The sequence below is a fragment of the Haemaphysalis longicornis genome, unplaced genomic scaffold, assembly GCF_048455015.1.
Source record: "Haemaphysalis longicornis isolate Haplotype H1 unplaced genomic scaffold, Haemaphysalis longicornis Haplotype H1 scaffold_1, whole genome shotgun sequence".
Taxonomy (NCBI): domain Eukaryota; kingdom Metazoa; phylum Arthropoda; class Arachnida; order Ixodida; family Ixodidae; genus Haemaphysalis; species Haemaphysalis longicornis.
Window position 1 is genome coordinate 41,512,977 of NW_027526203.1, and position 19,934 is coordinate 41,532,910.

The 19,934-nt window shown below is 48.9% G+C and overlaps 1 protein-coding gene across 1 annotated transcript in view; it reads right to left on the reverse strand.

Annotated features, from left to right (window-relative positions):
- The window catches only part of LOC144176020 (tachykinin-like peptides receptor 86C), an 833,985-nt gene extending 822,863 nt beyond the window's left edge, over positions 1 to 11,122 (reverse strand). Inside the window, exon 1 of the mRNA XM_077705128.1 lies at positions 10,842 to 11,122. Within this exon, the coding sequence (XP_077561254.1) occupies positions 10,842 to 11,107 (266 nt within the window). The 5' untranslated portion in view covers positions 11,108 to 11,122. The remainder of the gene's footprint in view (positions 1 to 10,841) is intronic.
- Positions 11,123 to 19,934: the final 8,812 nt, after the last annotated feature.

A 19,934-nucleotide genomic window follows, 5' to 3' on the forward strand; every position in this document is an offset into this window, starting at 1 on the left:
GCCCCGGGGGTTGAAAAGAAGGTCCCCTTCTCCCCGTGTAGTCAGAGTGGCGCTGGCTACCACCCTCAAGAGTCAGATACACTTCTAGTAAATTTAATTAGCCCAGAAAGTGAAAGAGAACACAGTCGCCCAGATAGCCGAATTGGTAAGGCATTCGACATGTAATCGAAAGGCGTTGGTTCGGTCCCCACTCTGGGCACGTGTTTTTCTTTCTCTCTTTCTTCTGTATTTTTTTTTAAAAATGTACCTAATTAACCGTAGTGAAAAAGAAAAGAGCCTAACCACACCCCTATGCCTCCTTTGGCATTGTAGACTGCCGACCTATCTTTCTGTATTTCCTTAACGAGCCCCTCATTTCCTTACTGTATTATTCTGCGAAAGCCTAGCGAGGGTCTAGGTTCTGGCAGCCTTGATGCCTAGGTAGCATAAGAGGGTTTCCCGCCAGTAACCCGCTCATGACAGGCTGTAGACGTTCGAGTCACGCCCCGGGGGTTGAAAAGATGGTCCCCTTCTCCCCGTGTAGTCAGAGTGGCGCTGGCTACCACCCTCAAGAGTCAGATACACTTCTAGTAAATTAAATTAGCCCAGCAAGTGAAAGAGAACACGGTCGCCCAGATAGCCGAATTGGTAAGGCATTCGACATGTAATCGAAAGGCGTGGGTTCGGTCCCCACTCTGGGCGCGCGTTTTTCTTTCTTTCTTTCTTCTGTATATTTAAAAAACATGTACCTAATTAACCGTAGTGAAAAAGAAAAGAGCCTAACCACACCCCTATACCTTCTTTGGCATTGTAGACTGCCGACCTATCTTTCTGTATTTCCTTAACGAGCCCCTCATTTCCTTACTATATTATTCTGCGAAAGCTTAGCGAGGGTCTAGGTTCTGGCAGCCTTGATGCCTATAGGTAGCATAAGAGGGCTTCCCGCCAGTAACCCGCTGATGACAGGCTGTAGACGTTCGAGTCACGCCCGGGGATTGAAAAGAAGATCCCCTTCTCCCCGTGTAGTCAGAGTGGCACTGGCTACCACCCTCAAGAGTCAGATACACTTCTAGTAAATTTAATTAGCCCAGAAAGTGGAGAACACAGTCGCCCAGATAGCCGAATTTGTAAGGCATTCGACATGTAATCGAAAGGCGTGGGTTCGGTCCCCACTCTGGGCGCGTTTTTCTTTCTTGCTTCTGTATATTTAAAAAAAATGTTCACCTCAGTAACCGTAGTAAAAAAGAAAGGAGCCTAACCACACCCCTATGCCTCCTTTGGCGTCGTAGACTGCTGACCTATCTTTCTGTATTTCCTCAACGAGCCCCTCATTACCTTGCTATATTATTCTGCGAAAGCCTAGCGAGGGTCTCGGTTCTGGCAGCCTTGATGCCTAGGTAGCATAAGAGGGCTTCCCGCCAGTTACCCGCTCATGACAGGCTGTAGACGTTGGAGTCATGCCCCGGGGGTTGAAAAGAAGGTCCACTTCTCCCCGTGTAGTCAGAATGGCGCTGGCTACCACCCTCAAGTGTCAGATACACTTCTAGTAAATATAAATAGCCCAGAAAGTCAAGGAGAACACAGTCGCCCAGATAGCCCAATTGGTAAGGCATTCGACATGTAATCGAAAGGCGTGGGTTCGGTCCCCACTCTGGGCGCGTGTTTTTCTTTCTTTCTTCTGTATATTTAAAAAAAATGTTCACCTCATTAACCGTAGTAAAAAAGAAAAGAGCCTAACCACACCCCTATGCCTCCTTTGGCGTCGTAGACTGCTGACCTATCTTTCTGTATTTCCTCAACGAGCCGCTCGTTTCCTTATTATATATATATATATATATATATACATTGTTACGAGAAGACAAACAAACTTGCAGGTGGGCCCCACGATCAACGACGACGAAGCTGCGTGTGGGGCGAGCAGCCTGGGCAAACGCTCAGTAACCGCTTTCTTCTAAATTAATGTAAATAGACCACCTCGTCCTGCTCATGTATGACCTGATCATCAACCATAGTTCTCGTAATCTGATCTGCCGCCGCGTAACATTTTGGTTGAGCCGCTGGTCATCAATCCGCATCGTTGCCCAGCCTCACCCGGTCTCACATTCTCAAGACATCGCTACAAGCCCTTTAGACCATGCCTGTCTGCTCGAGTCCTGGTGAGCCACGTACATGATGATCCCCAGCCCCATTTTGCCAGCCAGTCACCCCCCGTTAACTTCCCGCGTGATCAGTCGCGATCCAAGAGAACGACGATGCCGATCCTCTGCTCAGTTCTCCGGCGTGACTCCAAGGGCTTAATCAGCTGCTTGTTTTGATAAGCAGGCATCGGTGGTCTGCAGCCGCTGCTCACCACTCTTCATCATCATCCGTTGCGGTAAGAACTTTGCGATTCTTTTCTTCTCTCAGTCCCATCTTCTCCGCACCTGAACAATCCTGGTCGAGTTCGACGCGGGGGTGAAAAATGTTACCTGGCAGTAGAACAGATGACGCGAACCATTGTTGGCGATGAAGTGATCTATTTACTAGACTAGATGGTCTATTTAGATTATTTACAAGACAGCCGTTACAGAGTGTTTGCGCAGGCTGCACGCCCCACACGCAAGCTTTCTCGTTACAATATACATACATACATACATACACACATACATACGAGCATGCATGCATGTATACATACATGTATACATACATACGTACACACACATACATACGAGCATACATACATACATACATACATACATACATACATACATACATACATACATACATACATACATACATACATACATACATACATACATACATACATACATACATACATACATACTGTCACGTGGACAAAGACGAATAGGCCTAATCAAACTGATTTATTTGGGGCGCACTTGGGCCCGCAGACAAGAGAACAAAAGGTGACCTTGCTCGCTGCTCGGCGTCTCACACACACCCGCGCCCAGCGTCTTCGTCAACCTGCGTCCCGCACGACGCAGTCCCGCACGACGCGGTCCAGTCCACTTGGCGATCATGCGAGGGGTGGCCAGGTGTATAACCGATGGTTAGTGCGTCGCGGCAACACCGACGTGCGCCTGTGGGACGCGCTTAGCTCTGAGGCGTTTGGCGAGCATGCGGCATTATTCCCCTCTTAAGGAAAGCATCGACCCGATGCTCAACTAATAGGCACGTAATAAATGGAAAGTGAAGAAGGGGGAAAAATGTCCCGACAGTTCCTTGAGGTCGATAGGTGGTTATGACACGGCACAAACCACAGTTTCAGGCGCACACGATGCTAGTTGCCACTACTGCGTAGATTGCAAGGTACGATACACCACACGCACACGCTCACAAGCACATCACACCGCAGGTTGTTACGTTGTTACCGGCAAAAGTACGGCTTTAGGCGGACTACGTGTACTGTTTCGGTACGCGGTTGACGGCGTTGTCCCGCTGTTCCATTCGGGATAACTTCGTAGGTGACATCGGAGAGGCGTTGCACTATCTTGTAAGGTAGGAAGTACCTGTGCAATAGTTTTTCTGACAATCCCGGCCGGCGTATCGGTGTCCACACCCACACTCTGTCGCCTGGGCGGTAGTACACTTCTCTATGGCGAATATTGTAGCGCGCGGCGTCCGATAGCTGCTGTCTTTGGATGTGAAGCCGGGCGAGTTGGCGGGTTTCTTCGGCGCGCTCGGCAAACTGCTCCGCGTCTGGCGTTGCCAGATGCTCTTCTTCGAAAGGTAGCATTGCGTCAAGCATAGTCTGCACTTCCCGTCCATACACCAAACGAAATGGTGTGAAGCGTGTGGTTTCCTGCGTCGCCGTGTTATAGGCAAAAGTCACGTACGGCAGTATTTCGTCCCACGTTTTTTGTTGTACATCTACGTACATCGATAACATGTCGGCCAATGTTTTGTTGAGTCTTTCTGTCAACCCGTTGGTTTGCGGATGGTAGGCTGTTGTTTTCCTGTGCGTGGTACGGCTGAGTTCTAGCGTTTCTTGCATCAGATGGGCAGTGAATGGCGTTCCCCTATCTGTAACGATGCGCGACGGAGCTCCGTGTCATAAGACGATGTTTTCGATGAAGAATTTCGCCACTTCAGCTGCTGTTCCTCGCGATAGAGGTTTTGTCTCGGCGTAGCGAGTCAAGTAGTCCGTCGCGACTACGATCCATTTGTTTCCAGAAGCCGATAGTGGGAAGGGTCCTAGCAGGTCCATGCCTATCTGCTGGAAAGGCTTGGCGGGTGGTTTTATAGGCTGAAGTAAGCCCGCTGGCCTTAATGGCGGCGTTTTCCGGCGCTGACATTGACGACACGTTTGGACGTAGCGTTTGACGCTTGCGGTGAGCCTAGGCCAGTAGTATTTCTGACGCACTCTGGCCAAAGTCCGCGTAAAACCCAGGTGTCCCGCTGTCGGCTCGTCGTGACACGCAAAGAGGATGTCGTCGCGGAGGTCTTGTGGTATGACAAGGAGATATGCCCTGTCGCTGGACTCGCCGTTTTTCTTGTATAGGACTCCGTTTTGTAAAACGAAAGAAGACAGTGCTCTAGAAAGGTACCGTGGTATGGTGGCGCTTCTACCCTCAAGGTGGTCGATGAGCGGTAGGAGATCCGAGTCAGCACGTTGTTTGGCCGAAAGTTCGGACGTGGTTATTGCACACAGAGAAGTTGTTTCATCGTCGGTGTTTTCGCATGGCGATTCGACTGGGGCACGAGATAGACTGTCGGCGTCATTGTGCTTGCGGCCTGATTTATAAGCTATGGTAACGTTGAACTCTTGCAGTCGCAAGCTCCAACGTGCGAGGCGCCCAGAAGGGTCTTTCAGGTTGGCTAACCAACACAGGGAATGGTGGTCGGTTATTACTTTAAAAGGGCGGCCGTAAAGGTACGGGCGGAATTTCGTTATTGCCCAGATCACAGCAAGGCATTCTCTTTCAGTGGTACAGTAATTCGATTCCGCTCGCGAAAGCGCACGACTTGCGTATGCAATGACCTTCTCGGCTCCTTCTTGCCACTGAACTAGCACCGCGCCCGGTCCCATGCTGCTGGCGTCCGTGTGGAGCTCGGTTTCAGCCTCCTGGCTGAAATGAGCGAGCACGGGAGGCGACTGTAGGCGATGACGCAGTTCTCTGAAGGCTTCCTCTTGTTCCTCGGTCCACAAAAATTGGACGTCCTCCCTGGTTAGGCGCGTGAGGGGTTCAGCGATCCTTGAAAAGTTGCTGATGAAGCGGCGGTAATAGGCGCAAAGACCCAGAAAGCGTCGCACGCCTTTCTTATCTCGTGGGGCAGGATAGGAAGCCACGGCAGCTGTTTTTTCTGGGTCCGGTCGCACTCCGTCTGCGCTCACCACATGCCCTAAAAACTTCAATTCGGTGAACCCGAAGTGGCATTTTTCCGGCTTCAATGAGAGGCTAGCCGACTGAACCGCTTCCAATACCTTTTTCAGTCGCTGTAGGTGTTGTTCAAAAGTTTCGGAAAAAACCACGACGTCGTCTAAGTAGACGAGACACGTCTGCCATTTCAGACCGGTGAGGACGGTATCCATCATCCTCTGGAAAGTGGCTGGAGCCGAGCATAGACCGAAAGGGAGTACTTTGAATTCATACAGTCCATCGGGGGTGACAAAGGCTGTCTTCTCCCGATCCCTTTCGTCTACTTCGATCTGCCAGTAGCCACTCCTGAGGTCGATGGAAGAAAAATACTTGGCTCGCCGAAGTCTGTCCAACGAGTCATCTATGCGCGGCAGTGGATACGTGTCCTTTTTCGTCACGCTGTTCAATTTTCTGTAATCGACGCAGAAGCGTAGCGTTCCGTCCTTCTTTCTAACGAGAACCACTGGGGACGACCATGGGCTGCTTGACGGCTGGATGATGTCATCTTCAAGCATTTCCTTTACCTGTGTTTCGATTTCCTCCCGCTTCTTTGAGGAGACGCGGTAAGGCTGTTGTCGTATAGGACTTGCATCGTCTGTTATGATGCGATGTTTCGTAATAGGTGTTCGACGTAGTTTGGTGGATGAGGTGAAGCAATCTTGAAACTTCGACAGCAGTTCCGCGAGTCTTGTTTTTTGTTCTTCAAGAAGTTCCCGATTGATGTCGACGTTTTCGAGCGTGGGCTTCCTATTGCAATCACCGCGATCTTCTTCGAATGCGAAGCATTCCACAACCTCAGTAATTTCGTCGACGTAAGCAACAGTGGTTCCGCGAAAGAGGCGTCTGTTTTCGTAGCCGAAATTAGTGACGAGTAATTCTGCCCGACCATCACGAAGCTGCACAATGCCCCTCGCGACACAGATGTGTGCTGTGAGCAGAAGCGAATGGTTGCCTTCGGCAATGACTTCACCATTTTTCATTTCAGCGCACTCAACCTGAACGAGCACGCTCGTTCGTGGTGGCACCTTTACCCCTTCTTCGATGACGCGAAGTTTCCGTCTGCAACCATTGTTGTCACTTTTCTCAGCTGCCTGCTCAGTAGCAAACGCGATTCGGCGTTCCCGAAGGTTTATCACCGCAGAATGTTCGCGGAGAAAGTCCATGCCGAGTATCGGGTCGCGAGAGCATTCGGACATTATGAGGAAGTTGGCGACGAACGTCGATTCACGAATACTCACGCGGGCGGTGCACACGCCGAGTGGGGTGACTATGTGCCCTCCAGCCGTTCGAATTTTCGGTCCCCACCATGGCGTCGTAACTTTTTTCAGTCCTCTAGTAAGCCTACCACTCATGATGGAATAGTCCGCTCCGGTATCCACCAACGCATTAACTGTATGACCGTCAATTAACACTGGTATATCTAAAGACAACCGACCATTATCATCAGGTTTCGCCGTCGCCGTTACTGCGTGCTGCGTTGGAGCCATCGGTGGAAGCTGTTCTGCAAATCTTCCTTCAGCGACCTCGCCTCCAAAGGCCGCTGCCTCTAGTTTTCCTGGACAGGGCTTGGGGACCGACCCCGTGGGGCACTTGTATAACTCGAACACCTTGGAGAGACCCGGCGTGGAGACGGCGACCTTGATTGATGGCGTTGCGGTGAGAGTACTGGGCGCTGTTGTGCAATGTACTCTGCAATGGCCTGGGGTCTTTGGCCGGGACGCGGACGAGGGGAGTCGATGGCAAAGCCCCGCAGTCTGAGTCGTCGGTAACGACACTCCCTGTACAAGTGTCCGGCTTCTCCACAATGGTAGCAGAGAGGCTGCAAATCCGGAGTGCGCCACACATCCGTCTTCCTTCGTCGGTCCCCAACGTACGCAGCCGACTGCGCCGACTGCAAAGGCATGCGGGGTCCGGGTACAGAGTACACAGAAGGAGCTGCTGTGGAGTGCGCCGACTGCACGGGGATGGTGGGTCCGGGGTACACAAGAGGAGCTGCTGCGGTAGCAGGACGCCGGAGAGCGTCTGCATAGCTCATGTGCAGAGGGTCGGGAACCATCACTGGCGGATCAGCATGGACAGGAAGCGCTCGCAGGGCGTGTTGCACCTCGTCACGAACGACACTAGCAATAGAACCAATCGAGGGTTGGCGGATGTCGCGGAGTTTTTGTAGTTCCTCGCTGACTATTGAGCGAATCAGCTCTCGAAGTGCATCAGGGTTCTCGAGCGCGTTGCCAAAGCCACCGGAGTGCGACGCGAAATTAGCTTGTCGCTCATACAGGCTTGCACGCTGCCGTAGCGTTCTTTCTATCATAGTAGCTTCGGTAATAAATTCCCGCACAGTCTTGGGCGGGCTTCGAACAAGGCCCCCGAACAACTGTTCCTTTACCCCGCGCATGAGGTGTCGTACCTTTTTTTCTTCGGCCATGGCGGGATCAGCTCTTCTGAAGAGGCGTTCCATGTCTTCCGCGTACATGGTCACGCTTTCGTTCGGGAGCTGAACACGGGATTGCAGCTCGCGCTCGGCGTTCTCTCGGCGGTCGCTATTTCCATGTGCTTGCAGAAACTCGTTTCGAAATTCCGTCCACGTCTTTAACCTCCGTTCATTGTTCTCAAATCACGTGCGGGCACCATTTTCTAGGCTGAAGTACACGTGTCTTGACTTCGCCGCGTCGTCCCACTGATTAAAGGCAGCTACTCGTTCGAACTGGTCCAGCCAGTCTTCCGCGTCTTCGAATAGTTCGCCATGCAACGATTTCGGATTCCGAGGGTTTTGGAAATTGATGAAGGGGGTGGCCATACCTTGCTGCTGGGTTTGTGGTGCACCGGTCCTAGCTCTGGTTTCTTGGAGAAGTCCAAACTCTGGCGACGCTCCTTGAAGCCGCCGGCTCGCCCGGTGAACGGGAGTGTCCACAAGAGAAGGCTTCGAAGGGCTGGCGTTGCGGCTCTTCGATGGCGTCTGAAGCATGGGATAGGATTACCCCGCACCTCCACCAGTTTGTCACGTGGACAAAGACGAATAGGCCTAATCAAACTGATTTATTTGGGGCGCACTTGGGCCCGCAGACAAGAGAACAAAAGGTGACCTTGCTCGCTGCTCGGCGTACATACATACATACATACATACATACATACATACATACATACATACATACATACATACATACATACATACATACATACATACATACATACATACATACACACATACATACATACATGCATACATACATACATACATACATACATTCATACCTACATACATACATACATACGGATAGACAGGCAGACAGTCATACGTGCTCGGATCGTATTCGCTGTCACTTTATCAAGAACTAATGCGCCGGGAAATAAAGCTTTCGTAAGCTTCTTCTGTAAGCATATTGCCGAGAGCCATGCGTTGGGCTTGCTTATGTACGTTTTGTTGTACTGCCCACCCGCCGCGGTGACTCAGTGGCTAAGGCGTTGCGGTGCTGACCACGAGGTCGCGGGTTCGATTCCCGACCGCGGCGGACTCTTTTCTGATGTAGGCGAAAAGAAAAAAGACGCCCGTGTGTGCGAAATTTCGGCGCCCGCTAAAGATCCCCAGGTGCTCAAGATTAATCCGGAGCCCTCCACTACGGCGCGCCTAATCGCCTTGGTTGCGTGGGCGCGTTAAACACTACAATCAATAAATAAATGTTGTACCGCCTGGCCGCTCCCGGCTGTGTTATGTGTGGGGCAAGCGAAGCGCGTGTTCCATTTTTTTGTTTTTGATGCCGCACGGGTTATCTCATTTGATAGGGGGAGGGTTTTACCATATCGTCACTCGACTAGAATAATCTTCTTTGATCTCCAGTGTTCGCGACGTTATTCGACGGTTCAAAAAATAATCACGATAAATTGTAAATGCTCGCAACGCAGACGCCGTGGTGTTGGATTCGCCGACATTCGCCGGCGCACGTCACTTTGCTGACAGCTGCTTTCCCGCCTTGTATTCTTTGAGTTCTTAGGAGAGCACAATTTTACTGTAATAAACTTGATTGATTGATTATGCGCTTTAATGCTCCGACGCAACGCAGGCGAGGAGGCACGCCGTAGTGGAGGACTCCTGAATAGTTTCGACAACCTGGGGATCTTTAAAGTACGCCGAATTATCGAACACATGGCGTTTTTGCTTTTCGCCTCCATCACGAAAGCTGCCGCCATGACCGGGCTCCAATAAATTTTGTTCCTTCAAGAAAGCTGTGCCGGCTTTGGCTGCGGGACATCTGATAGATATTGGTACATGCACCACCCTAAACCCTCTTCAAGTCGTCAGCCTAGCCCAAGTTGTGCAAGCTGCTGCCAGCAAGGCCTCCAGCCCGGTTTTGCGCTACTGCAGGATAAATTAAATGCGAAAATGTCGCCCCCGTTGCCATGAACAACGCATTCACGATGACCAATGCTGCCAGCACTCCTACAATTCTGCAGCAAGCCCGGGAGTGACACTTTTTTCACAGGTGAGCTACGGAAGATCCTCAACAATGGCTGGAACATCTCGAGAGGGTTCAAATATTAACCGATGGGATGACAGTGAAACACTTTTCTCTATCTTGAAGATTCTGCGCGAATTTGGTTGCAGAACCACGAGCGTACGTGAATGACATTGGAGATATACAAGACGGAGCTGTCAAAAACATTCACGACTCTGGTACGCAAGGAACTGGCTGAGCATTTTCGACAGCCACGCACGCAGCATCCCAAAGAAAGTGTGCTCGTATTTGTTGAGGAGTTGAAGGAACGTTTTCGCCGTGCGGACCCAGAAATGAGCGAAGAAACGAAACTTCCTGATGCAAGGAGTTATGCATGAGCTCTTCGCATGCCTTGCCCGCCACCCGAAGACGGTTACCGAATTCACGTCTGAGGCGGCCGCGATGGAAAAGATCCTTGAAATACGAACGAAACAGCCCGACCGCCCAATCAATGAACTGGTTTCGGAGGCGATCGGCGCCGGGGCTATTAGCTCTGATACACTTCACGAAAGAATCCACGCAGCCGTCAGGGAGGAGCTTCGGAAACGTTTCTCAACTACGCATCAACCCCAAGTCGCCTCCCTGAGCGAAGTGATCCCGGAAGAAGTTCAACGCGCTTTGGGAAGCTCGACGTCGTCGGAAGCCCCTGCGAGCTAGAAGCTATGACCTACTGTGACCCGAAGCTATGACCTATTTTCTTTTAGTGCTTAGCATTGGTTATTTTTTTTTAATTCTACGGCATCACTTAGTTTAGTAGAGTTTATTCTCACCAAGCAAGAAATAGCCATCGCTGACATTCACTGTGACAAAATAGGCCCACCGCATGCCTACCTGTTGTGGTGCAGGGGTTACTGAAGGTGCTCGTCAGACAGCGAGGCGTCCCGTGTTTTAGCCTGCACCCCTACAATTTTTTCATCGCTAAAGTTATCCGCGCGCCCCTTTGCTTCGCTGCCCGCACGCAAAAGCTCTCAATCTGGAAGTATACTATTGTAGGAAATATGCCAGTGCTCACCGGTCGATGCTCATTGCGGCCATCGTGAAGGCGGATGAGGACACGGTCAGGTTGGCCACAAAGTTGCTAAAGACACAGTACGGTTCCCCGAAGGCCCAGTGGCTCTCCAGCATGTAGACCAGGTTGAAGATGGCGTTGAACGTGGCCGTCATGGTGTCGGCCAAGGACAGGTTGAGCAGAAAGTAGTTAGTCACCGTCCGCATGGCGCGGTGCCCGAGCACGATCCACACCACTGCCGCGTTGCCCAGCACCGCAGTCGCCACCATGAATCCGAAGAGGCACGAGTACACCAGTTGCGCCCACCAGGCGAGTACCCACTGGCGCTGGCTCCGGACGTCGATAACCGGCACCAATGGTTGCGAGGCCGATGAGGTGTCGTTCAATGACTCCAAAAGAGCGCGCAAGACTACTGACGCGTTGTCCTTACGGACCAGTGAACCATTCAAGAGCCGGTTCAGACGACTGGCACCATTTTCCACTGGTGACGACATTGCGCGCGCCAGCGCTGCCTTAAATACGGCTGCTTGAAGAATTGCACCCTCAAATTTATCGGGTCTTCACTGATCGTATAGGTTATGCATTTGCTAGTTTATACCCAAAATTTAGAGACGTTGTTTTCTCATCTACGAAACAGTGATAAATATGGACTTCACTTGGTTCGCTACTGCGGTTCGTCCTTAAAAGCGTTAAAGAAGCGTAACCTGCCACAATATTCAAAGAACAATGGACAGAAAACCTTGTGTAGCAAGCAGATCAGAACTGGGTTCTACAATTAATTCTGCACGACTAGAAGTTTATTTATTCTTTCCTGAAAGCACATCACCGTCATTTTCGTGAGACAACTTTGGTTCAAAGCATCAGCTGCACGGTTGGTGGTCTTGTGTGACCTCTGAGACATACGACGAAAACAGAAACTGATGCTCAGTGTTTGCTGATGAAATTAAATAAATCCTCGGTAAGCCAGCAGCAACTACAAAAAATAATTGCTGACGCGGAGTTCAGCAACGTAGCCAACAGGAACTGATGATTGTGCTAAGAGAAGAAATGTCGGGGACAATATGTAGTCGTTGACAAGGTGCGACAAAAAAAACTTGCTTAAAATGCGGTTTTCAAGCCTGATGCACCTAACAAGAAAAAAAAATGAATTCCCGATTTATTGACCCCTGCAGAATGTACTGTTGCTGCACGCAAACACTGACCCTGAAATACATAATGATTGCGCTGAAAACTTACTGAACCTTCGTCCGATATAATTGCGTTGCGGGTACACAACGCAATTCAAACGACACCGTCTTGCTGAAAACCTGCAACAACTGCGAGAGATCTAATGAAACATTGCCTACTCGCGGCAGGTATCGGAATAACTACAAACGAGAAAAATAAGAGAACTACGTAAATGCTAGCTGTTCCAGATTTACAGACTACACATCGCGCGGACATATTTTGACATCGCTAAACGCGTCAAGGAAATCGTTACGGACAAAAAAGTTTACACAAGTGGAAACTCCGGCGTAGCGGTGTTCACATTGAAGTCCGTAGAACCCTCTCACTCCCCCCTTTTCTGAAGTCGACTAACCTCCGAAGAAAGAATTCCACCTCAAAGTATCTTCCCTAAAGCTCTGATATCGCGAGAAAGCATAGAAATGTGAAGTACACTTCAAAATTAACTTAAAAATGTTAACGCGCTCTGCGAGAAGTCAATAGTTAACATTGTCTAAGCGCCCCTGTTGTCCTCTTTGTGGCTTCCAAGATCTTTACCGCAACGAAATGCTGTACGAAGGCAATGATTTTTACACAGTGCTCGGTTCTTCAAAGGCATCCGCTCATAATGAATATTTTGCTTGCGACTATACAGCTCTTAGAGGCAGCCCTTAGAGTAACCACGGCTATTTTTGAAAACAAGGGTTTTTCTCAGCAGCCACACAATGGATGAATTACAAGGGTTTCCGAAAGGCAATAGTCAGCCGAAGCCGCGAAATCTACTAAGAACCACCGATGACGTGAATGTCACAAACCTTGCACAATTCTGTTCCCGAACGAACTTGGAAAGATAAACATAACCGGGCACCGTTTCCACAACAGGACGTTTCTTGCCGTCTGCCCCCACAAACTCCAAGAGAGAGACAGAGAGAGAGAGAGAGAGAGAAAAGAAGTGACTGCGGCTCCACCTGTTGGTGCTGAGGGGAGAAAAAACAGTCTTCGCTCACGTCACAGCCACACGGACCCGCACACTGATGGTGGGAGCACACCGTCCGCTCCCGACACGGCACGCGGCTGGAGGCGAATGCGACCTTCCCTTTGCGAGAGCCGCCCTGCGACTGCGTGGGGAGTAGCGGGGCTCGCCCGAGTTATTCCATCGATCTCCGAGACAGGAGGGAGGGGCCGGGTCTTCTTTCCACCACTCGTGTCGGGGTGTCGGAGAGGGACGACGTAGAAGCGCTTAGCCGAGCTGTATGTGTGGCGTCTGTGGAAATCTCTGTGGCGCTTGCATTAGTAGAATGCTTTTACCTCGGGGCAGCCTCGATTGGTTCACGCCCTGATGATATTTTACCAAGAGCTCGAGGGGCGTAAGTGCTATCAAGCAATTGGTGCGAAAGAAACGTATCCTTATTTGCTCAGTTCTAGATGGCACCTGAAATGAAGCCATTCTGTCATGTCTACCTTACGTTCTTGGTTCCAGGCCTGCGCTTGTATACATTCATTTTGCGCTAAAAATACGTGGTGCCCGAGCATTGAGTGTCCGAATTTGGTTACAACTCCTGCTTGACAATGGTGCTCACGGTTCGTTCGCATGTGCCCTTGATAACAAATTTCTACCACGCAGTTACGATTCCTCAAAATGCCAGAGCTGGAACGTACGGTGTATGTTCATCCGGGTAAATCGATTGTTATGATGCAATGCAATGCCAATAAGCCAACTGACGACCAGTCTTCACGGAGCCCACAGCGACCAGGAAGCTTTCTAACGTCGTGTGTAAGCTGTAAGGACGTGAATGTTTGTGGGGTCAGTGAAAAGCACACAGACAGCTGAAACACGGGATGTACAACTGCTATTGCAGCTTCACTTACTTTCAGAGGCGTGTGGCATGACCGACAGGAGGAAGGAAACCACTGGACTTGGTTGAACAGCATCGAAGTCAGGAAAGGTTTTTTTTAAGGGTGTTTGTTCCGGGAATTATTAGCGCCCGGGATAGAGGGGATGGGAGTGGGAAGAAAGCTTCCAGTCGGCTGTTGTCGAGGCAATAAAAATCACCACACCGATGTTTGTGACTAAGAGCACGACCCATCTAAAACAATGACCCCACGTCCTGTCCGAATGGGGCCTGCCCATGCTGGGCGATCGCGTGAGCCAAATCTGTGTTTGTTCGTTTTGATTTTGATTTGTTCTTTTCTAGCGTCACTGCACTACACCCTCGCTGATCAAGTTGGTCTACCATTGTCGTCAACAATTCTGCTGTACACAGGATTACTCCGCCTGCCGTCGTTGTTATTTCGTCTTTTTCGGGGTCTGCTCACTTGTCCCTGCCAATTAGTATGGGAGGTAGTGCACCCTTGCTGCGGGGTTCACAGTGGACGCAACTGAAGAGGTGAGTTCACTTACATGTTTGAAGTTCATTTCGCCCCACTCACTTACAGAGGAAGAGGTGAGGTGAGGGTGCAAGCAAAAAGTATTTTTCTAGACTTGACGGAGGCCTACACCCCTGGTACATTCGCACAGCGAAAAACAGCGAGGGGTATCTTATGACATCATATTTCGAACAAAAAAAAACACTTTAACACAGAACAATGAGGCTTCCGACGTTCTGTAAGAGAAAAAATAGGCAGAAAAAAAAGAAAAAAAAACTATAAATGTTGATGTGCATCATCAACGAGGCGCTTTGAAAAACCCATTGTCATAACCGGTTAATCGTGCTTGGCGGAATGTCCCTTACTATTTCATCAGCGTTGTTAGAACGTGTACGGTGTATTTCCCAGGTGTCTTTATTTCATGTAGCGTATACTTTCTTTGTGTGGAGGTTAAGGTGGGGCCAATACTTGTATGGTCAGACCACTTCGTTTCATACCACCGCAAGAACGCGTCATGAGAATCGTTGGTACGATTTGGGTACAAGCTGCAGTCCTAGTTGATAAAGCATAGGCCTTGTTAATAGTCACTATAAGGCGAAGCTGAAATCATGCGAGTTGCGTTTTCCATGCGAAGCAGCATAGGTCTACACCTGTTGTGAGAAAGAAACTCGCGGAAAGTAACTACTCGGCAAGTCCGCAAACACATCGGCAAGGCAAGGATCCCGCCTTGGGAGGCCTTTCGACATGAAAGGGAACACACTGCCGTCCCAATCCAGGAATTGTGTGGGAAGCTCCTACTAACTGAGGAACGGCAGACAAAATGCCTCAACCGAACAACGACACAGCCACAGATAGGTAAGCACCTCTTCAATTTCAGGGAGGCATGCAGGTACAAGCCTGGAGAAAAAATCTTGAGAAAATTGGGATTGCAGACGCCATGGCCTCTTAAACTTTATTGCTGAGAACGGCTGGTTCCAGGAAATTTAACCATACTTACATCCACCATTATTAGCTGCAGAGAAAACTTTCCAATAAAAAAAATGCACCAACAAAAGGGGAAGACTACACAGAACAACTAGCCAGGCAGAAGTAGGAACGGTTTTCGAGTAAGATAAAAGGCAAATTAAGGACACACGAAATATGAAACATCCCCAAAGCCGTCATGATCGACCCGACAAACTTCGAAAAGAAGAGCGGCAATGGCTTCAATGGCTCGTGCACCAACACAGTGGTATGAAATACCACCTTCTCAACAAAATGAAAACGAATATGACGGAGCGCGAAATGCGCCATCATACGATGCAGGGGAAAGGACAATCCTACTCTGAATAGTCCTATAATAGAGGAGGAAGTTGGAGTTGCAACAGGAGCTACCAAAAAAACGAACGCGTAATTAGGCGCACATCAAATCACAAACGCAACAATTCGCAGCACGCGTTAGAGCACGGTAACCAAGCTCGCCAAATACCTCAAGAGAGTTTGCGGAAGCGACGAAGTCCCACGGGTATGAAAAAACGCTGAGGACATCACGATACCCGATCCCCGGAAAAAACTACAAATCAAAAATTCGAGACCACGTAATTCGCAGCGCGCCTGAATACAATACACCAGAGAATAATGAACACGATCCTCTTAAATTACGTAAATAACGAAGAACTGTAGCCAGACAACATGCTTGGATTAAGAAGTAGACTGCCAAGGCAGAACGCTTTACTATAACTCCAAGATGAGCTGCTAAAAACTTCACCGAGAATCAGCGAAGACACAGTAATAGGTTTCAATATAAAAAGTGCTCTCTACATTGCCCCCCACAAAGCGATTATGAAAGGATCGGAGAAACAAACCTATTGGGAAAGGACATACGGCTATGTAAATGCCATGTTGTACAACCGAAGGAAACAGTTGACTTGCCGAATTTGAGAACTGCTCCTATTATGATGTCAAGCGAGGGAGTCCCCCAGAGCTGTGTGATTTCACTGCTTGTTAGCACTGTAGCCATGATATAGCCCTTGCCAAAGAACCGAAAGGGACACTGAAGAGAGAAAACCGAAGTTTGTGTGTACAGACAGACTAGCGGTGGTTTCCCGCGACGCCATGGTAGGCAACTATACTAATGCCACTAATGAGCATAACAGCCGTTCCGTTATTTATTGTCACAATTGATCAAAAAGTTGTACACAATTAGGAAGGCCGCGTGCTGTAAATAGGTGGACTCCTACCGGAGGCCTCTGATAATTGGAAACGGCTGGAACACGTCTTTGATTGGAACTCTCCCGAAACATATTGTACAAAGATGGTGCGCTCAAACGAATACTTACCCCTGGGAATTGTTATCTCAGTAGTTGTGAAGGGTAATCATCACTTAAAATTTTATAATAACTAACAAGGGCTGCTAAGGGGAGGTGCGGGGTTGCATAAACTCTCAACAGAGGACGAGAGCTATGCGAACGGGGAAAAATTGAACTGTAGGCCGTGTATCGAGAAGTGTGAGTTAAAAAATCTGCGCCGCGTCTTGATATGCGTGTTAGGAGAAAATCCTGAAATTGTTGTTTGGACAGCTGTATAGGTACACAATTTGAAAGCAAAAACGAATTGAATATATCGTGTGCAGATATGGAGGAATGTGTCAAACCTTGAACCCTCATTGTCGCTTTTAGGTGGGTGTCGTGAAAAAATCTTGTAGAACAGGGTTCAGATACCTGCAGAAGTTACCTATATCAACAAAAACCAATTTAATATTTGAACTGGCCTGCGATAAAGAAATATATGTCTGCAAACTTATTTTGGCGCTTTTCACTCTTTACCTGGTGTAATGTTATTTTTAAATATCAGCGGTATTGCGCTCGTACACAATAATCACAATGTTTTCATGAAATTTAAAGCCGTTTGGAACAGCAGTTTCACTGGGTGGTGACATCAACTGTTAGGCATTTTCGACGGTTCAGGAGTGTCATAAAAAATGTTTTCGCACTTATACCGGCGCCCAAGGCAGAAATTCTTAAAAATGGTTTGGTACGTTCATATGAATAGCATTTATTAGCAAAAAAAACTACAACTTGGTAACTCAATCAGTAAAATATTTATTGAAGAATATTTATGAACACAAATTTTGTTCCGAAATAGTGTTGGTTAAGGCGAAACCGTAAAACAACTTTTTGTACATATTCTTAAAGGATACAAATACTCAACAAAAAGCACTTCGCTATGTGAACGGCTGAGTGAGATAACACGAATTTACGAAAACACAAGCCCCCTTCCTGTCGGTTAGGATTGGAATTTCCCAAAATCCCACTTTAGTGAGCCTCTACGCCATGGCAAAAAGTCCTCCCGAAATTGTAAGTCTGCAGGTGTGTTGGTGAATTGCCTGTGTGTTGGTGAATCAGTCAGTCAGGCGTTCAGTAAGTCAGTCGGGCGCTGTTCGAAGTAGGTGAATTTATTGTACTCCGCTTGTTAAGCTCCGCAAGTGCACTGTTTGCTGTGTAAGCCAGATAAAGTCCTGTGTCCTGTCCGAAAAAAAGCTAGTGTCAGCAGCGTACACAATGAATTTAGTGTTTTTTTTTTCATAAGTATACAATATCATTTCTATATATGTTATGCAGTAGCTGCCCCATAGTACTTCCTTGAGGAAGACCATGAAGTCTTTTAAAAAAGTTGGAACAGAAAACCCTTGATTATTAGGTATTGCTTGCTGTGCCAGAGATAATATTGTAGCAGTGCTAAAAGCATACCTCGGAAGCCATAATAAACCAATTTTTAACAGCAGAGCTGTTTAAGCTCTCAGTTTTGCCGTCACGCGTAACGGTCGAGCGTTAATAAACTCAGCTCTGCCAAGCGCACGTGAGCATGCGCCGCGTGAGGAGAGTTCGGCGTCGGTATGCTCAACCTTGCAGGACACGCTGCCCAATGTTCGTTGCGTAATCTTTCGAGTGCAGTTTTTCCACATTGAAAAGGTGGTATAATCTGGTATTTTGTTAAGAATCTGGTCATGCGTCAATTCATGCGGCAAGCACGAAAGCGTTGCTCGGCTAAGTTAGCGAAAGCGGGCGCTAGTCTCTTTTGCACACAATGCACACGCGATTTGCGTCCGAAAACAGCACCCACAAGCGAACTTGGGACGCCCGCTCAATTCTCATTGAATGCGACACGGCATAGCGCGCACAAAGAAAAGTGACGCAAAGGAACATTTTGCGCGCTCTCTTCCATGGCGTGAATCAGAAAAAGCAAACACACATAAGTACTTAGGGCACGCAGTTCTATAACCTGCATTTGAAAAAAAATACAACAGAAAGAAACACACGCAGGACGCGGTGAATTCTTGATGTCTTCCGACTCGTTTCATAGAACGTGCATCACTAAAAATACAAAGAAACGCGCGTTAAACATCTCGCCCACAGTAATGGTTGTCCTCGAGCTCCTGTGGTGAGAATATGAGGGAGAGAAATGACTTTACTGAGCCTCCGGCTGGTGTAGGAGAGTGGTGTGGCCGGAAGCGACGGTCGCAGCGCGGGTGAACACAAGTGTCTGGACCACCGGCTCCGAGGTGCCCTCTCACTATTCTTCGTTAACTATGGAGAGAAAGGGATCTTGCGGGAAGGCCCACATAGAATGGATAAGTGTGGCTAGGTCCCCACCGTGTGGACAATACGGCGAGTGCAATTACTGGGGCTGAATGCGGCACAGAAGTGCTCGGCAGGCCAAAGAGTTCGTCTGCAGGAGTCGCCATAGGAGGCGCGCCTGACCATTGGTTAGCTGAGTGTGGGCAGGAGGGTATTAAACGGAGCGACGTGGTAATGCGTAGTTCTAGCATGGTACGCGGTGAACTGATCGCTGGCTGACGTGGCGCCATGCTAGGGGGCGAGGCTGAAACAGGTACGGGTTGTAAGTCGTCATGCTGCGTAGTGTGCTGCCTTATCCTCACCATCAATAGCCTCTATTCAATGCCCCCCAAACCGATGTGCGCCAGAATCCAGACGATGTTTACGAGGGAGGTCGGAGGATTTTGAACGAGAATTTTGGACTCCACGGTCGATATATCCCCATCGGCAAAGTTCTGCATGGCCATTTTCGAATCCGTGATAATAATTGTGGCTGACAACCTAGAGACAGAAATAGATAGGGAAAGTGAGAGAGAAGAAAAGTGGTAAATGTGGCGGCGGGGGAGGCTAAGAGGCTGATTAGCAGTCTCGTTCGAGGCCGTTTGTGGTGGCCTTGATGAAGACTGCCAGCCTCCTTTCCTCCTCCAAGTTGGTTGCGTTAGCCAGCTACTCTGTAGTGTTGTGTGCCCTAATTGTCTGGGTGTTTAGGCAGTCCAAAAGTGTGTACGTTTGACCTTGCAGTACTTCACAGCTGCACGACTACAAGGAAAAGCTATACAGCTTTCTCAGCAATTTCGCAGTTGGAGAAACAATCGTCCTTAGTCGTGGATTCGAAACCAAGACGACCGGCTATCTAGGGCAGTCGCTCTAACAACTCATCTAACCAGGAGGCTAGACACTTTTAGCGTGCGATCGAATCGATCAACAACAA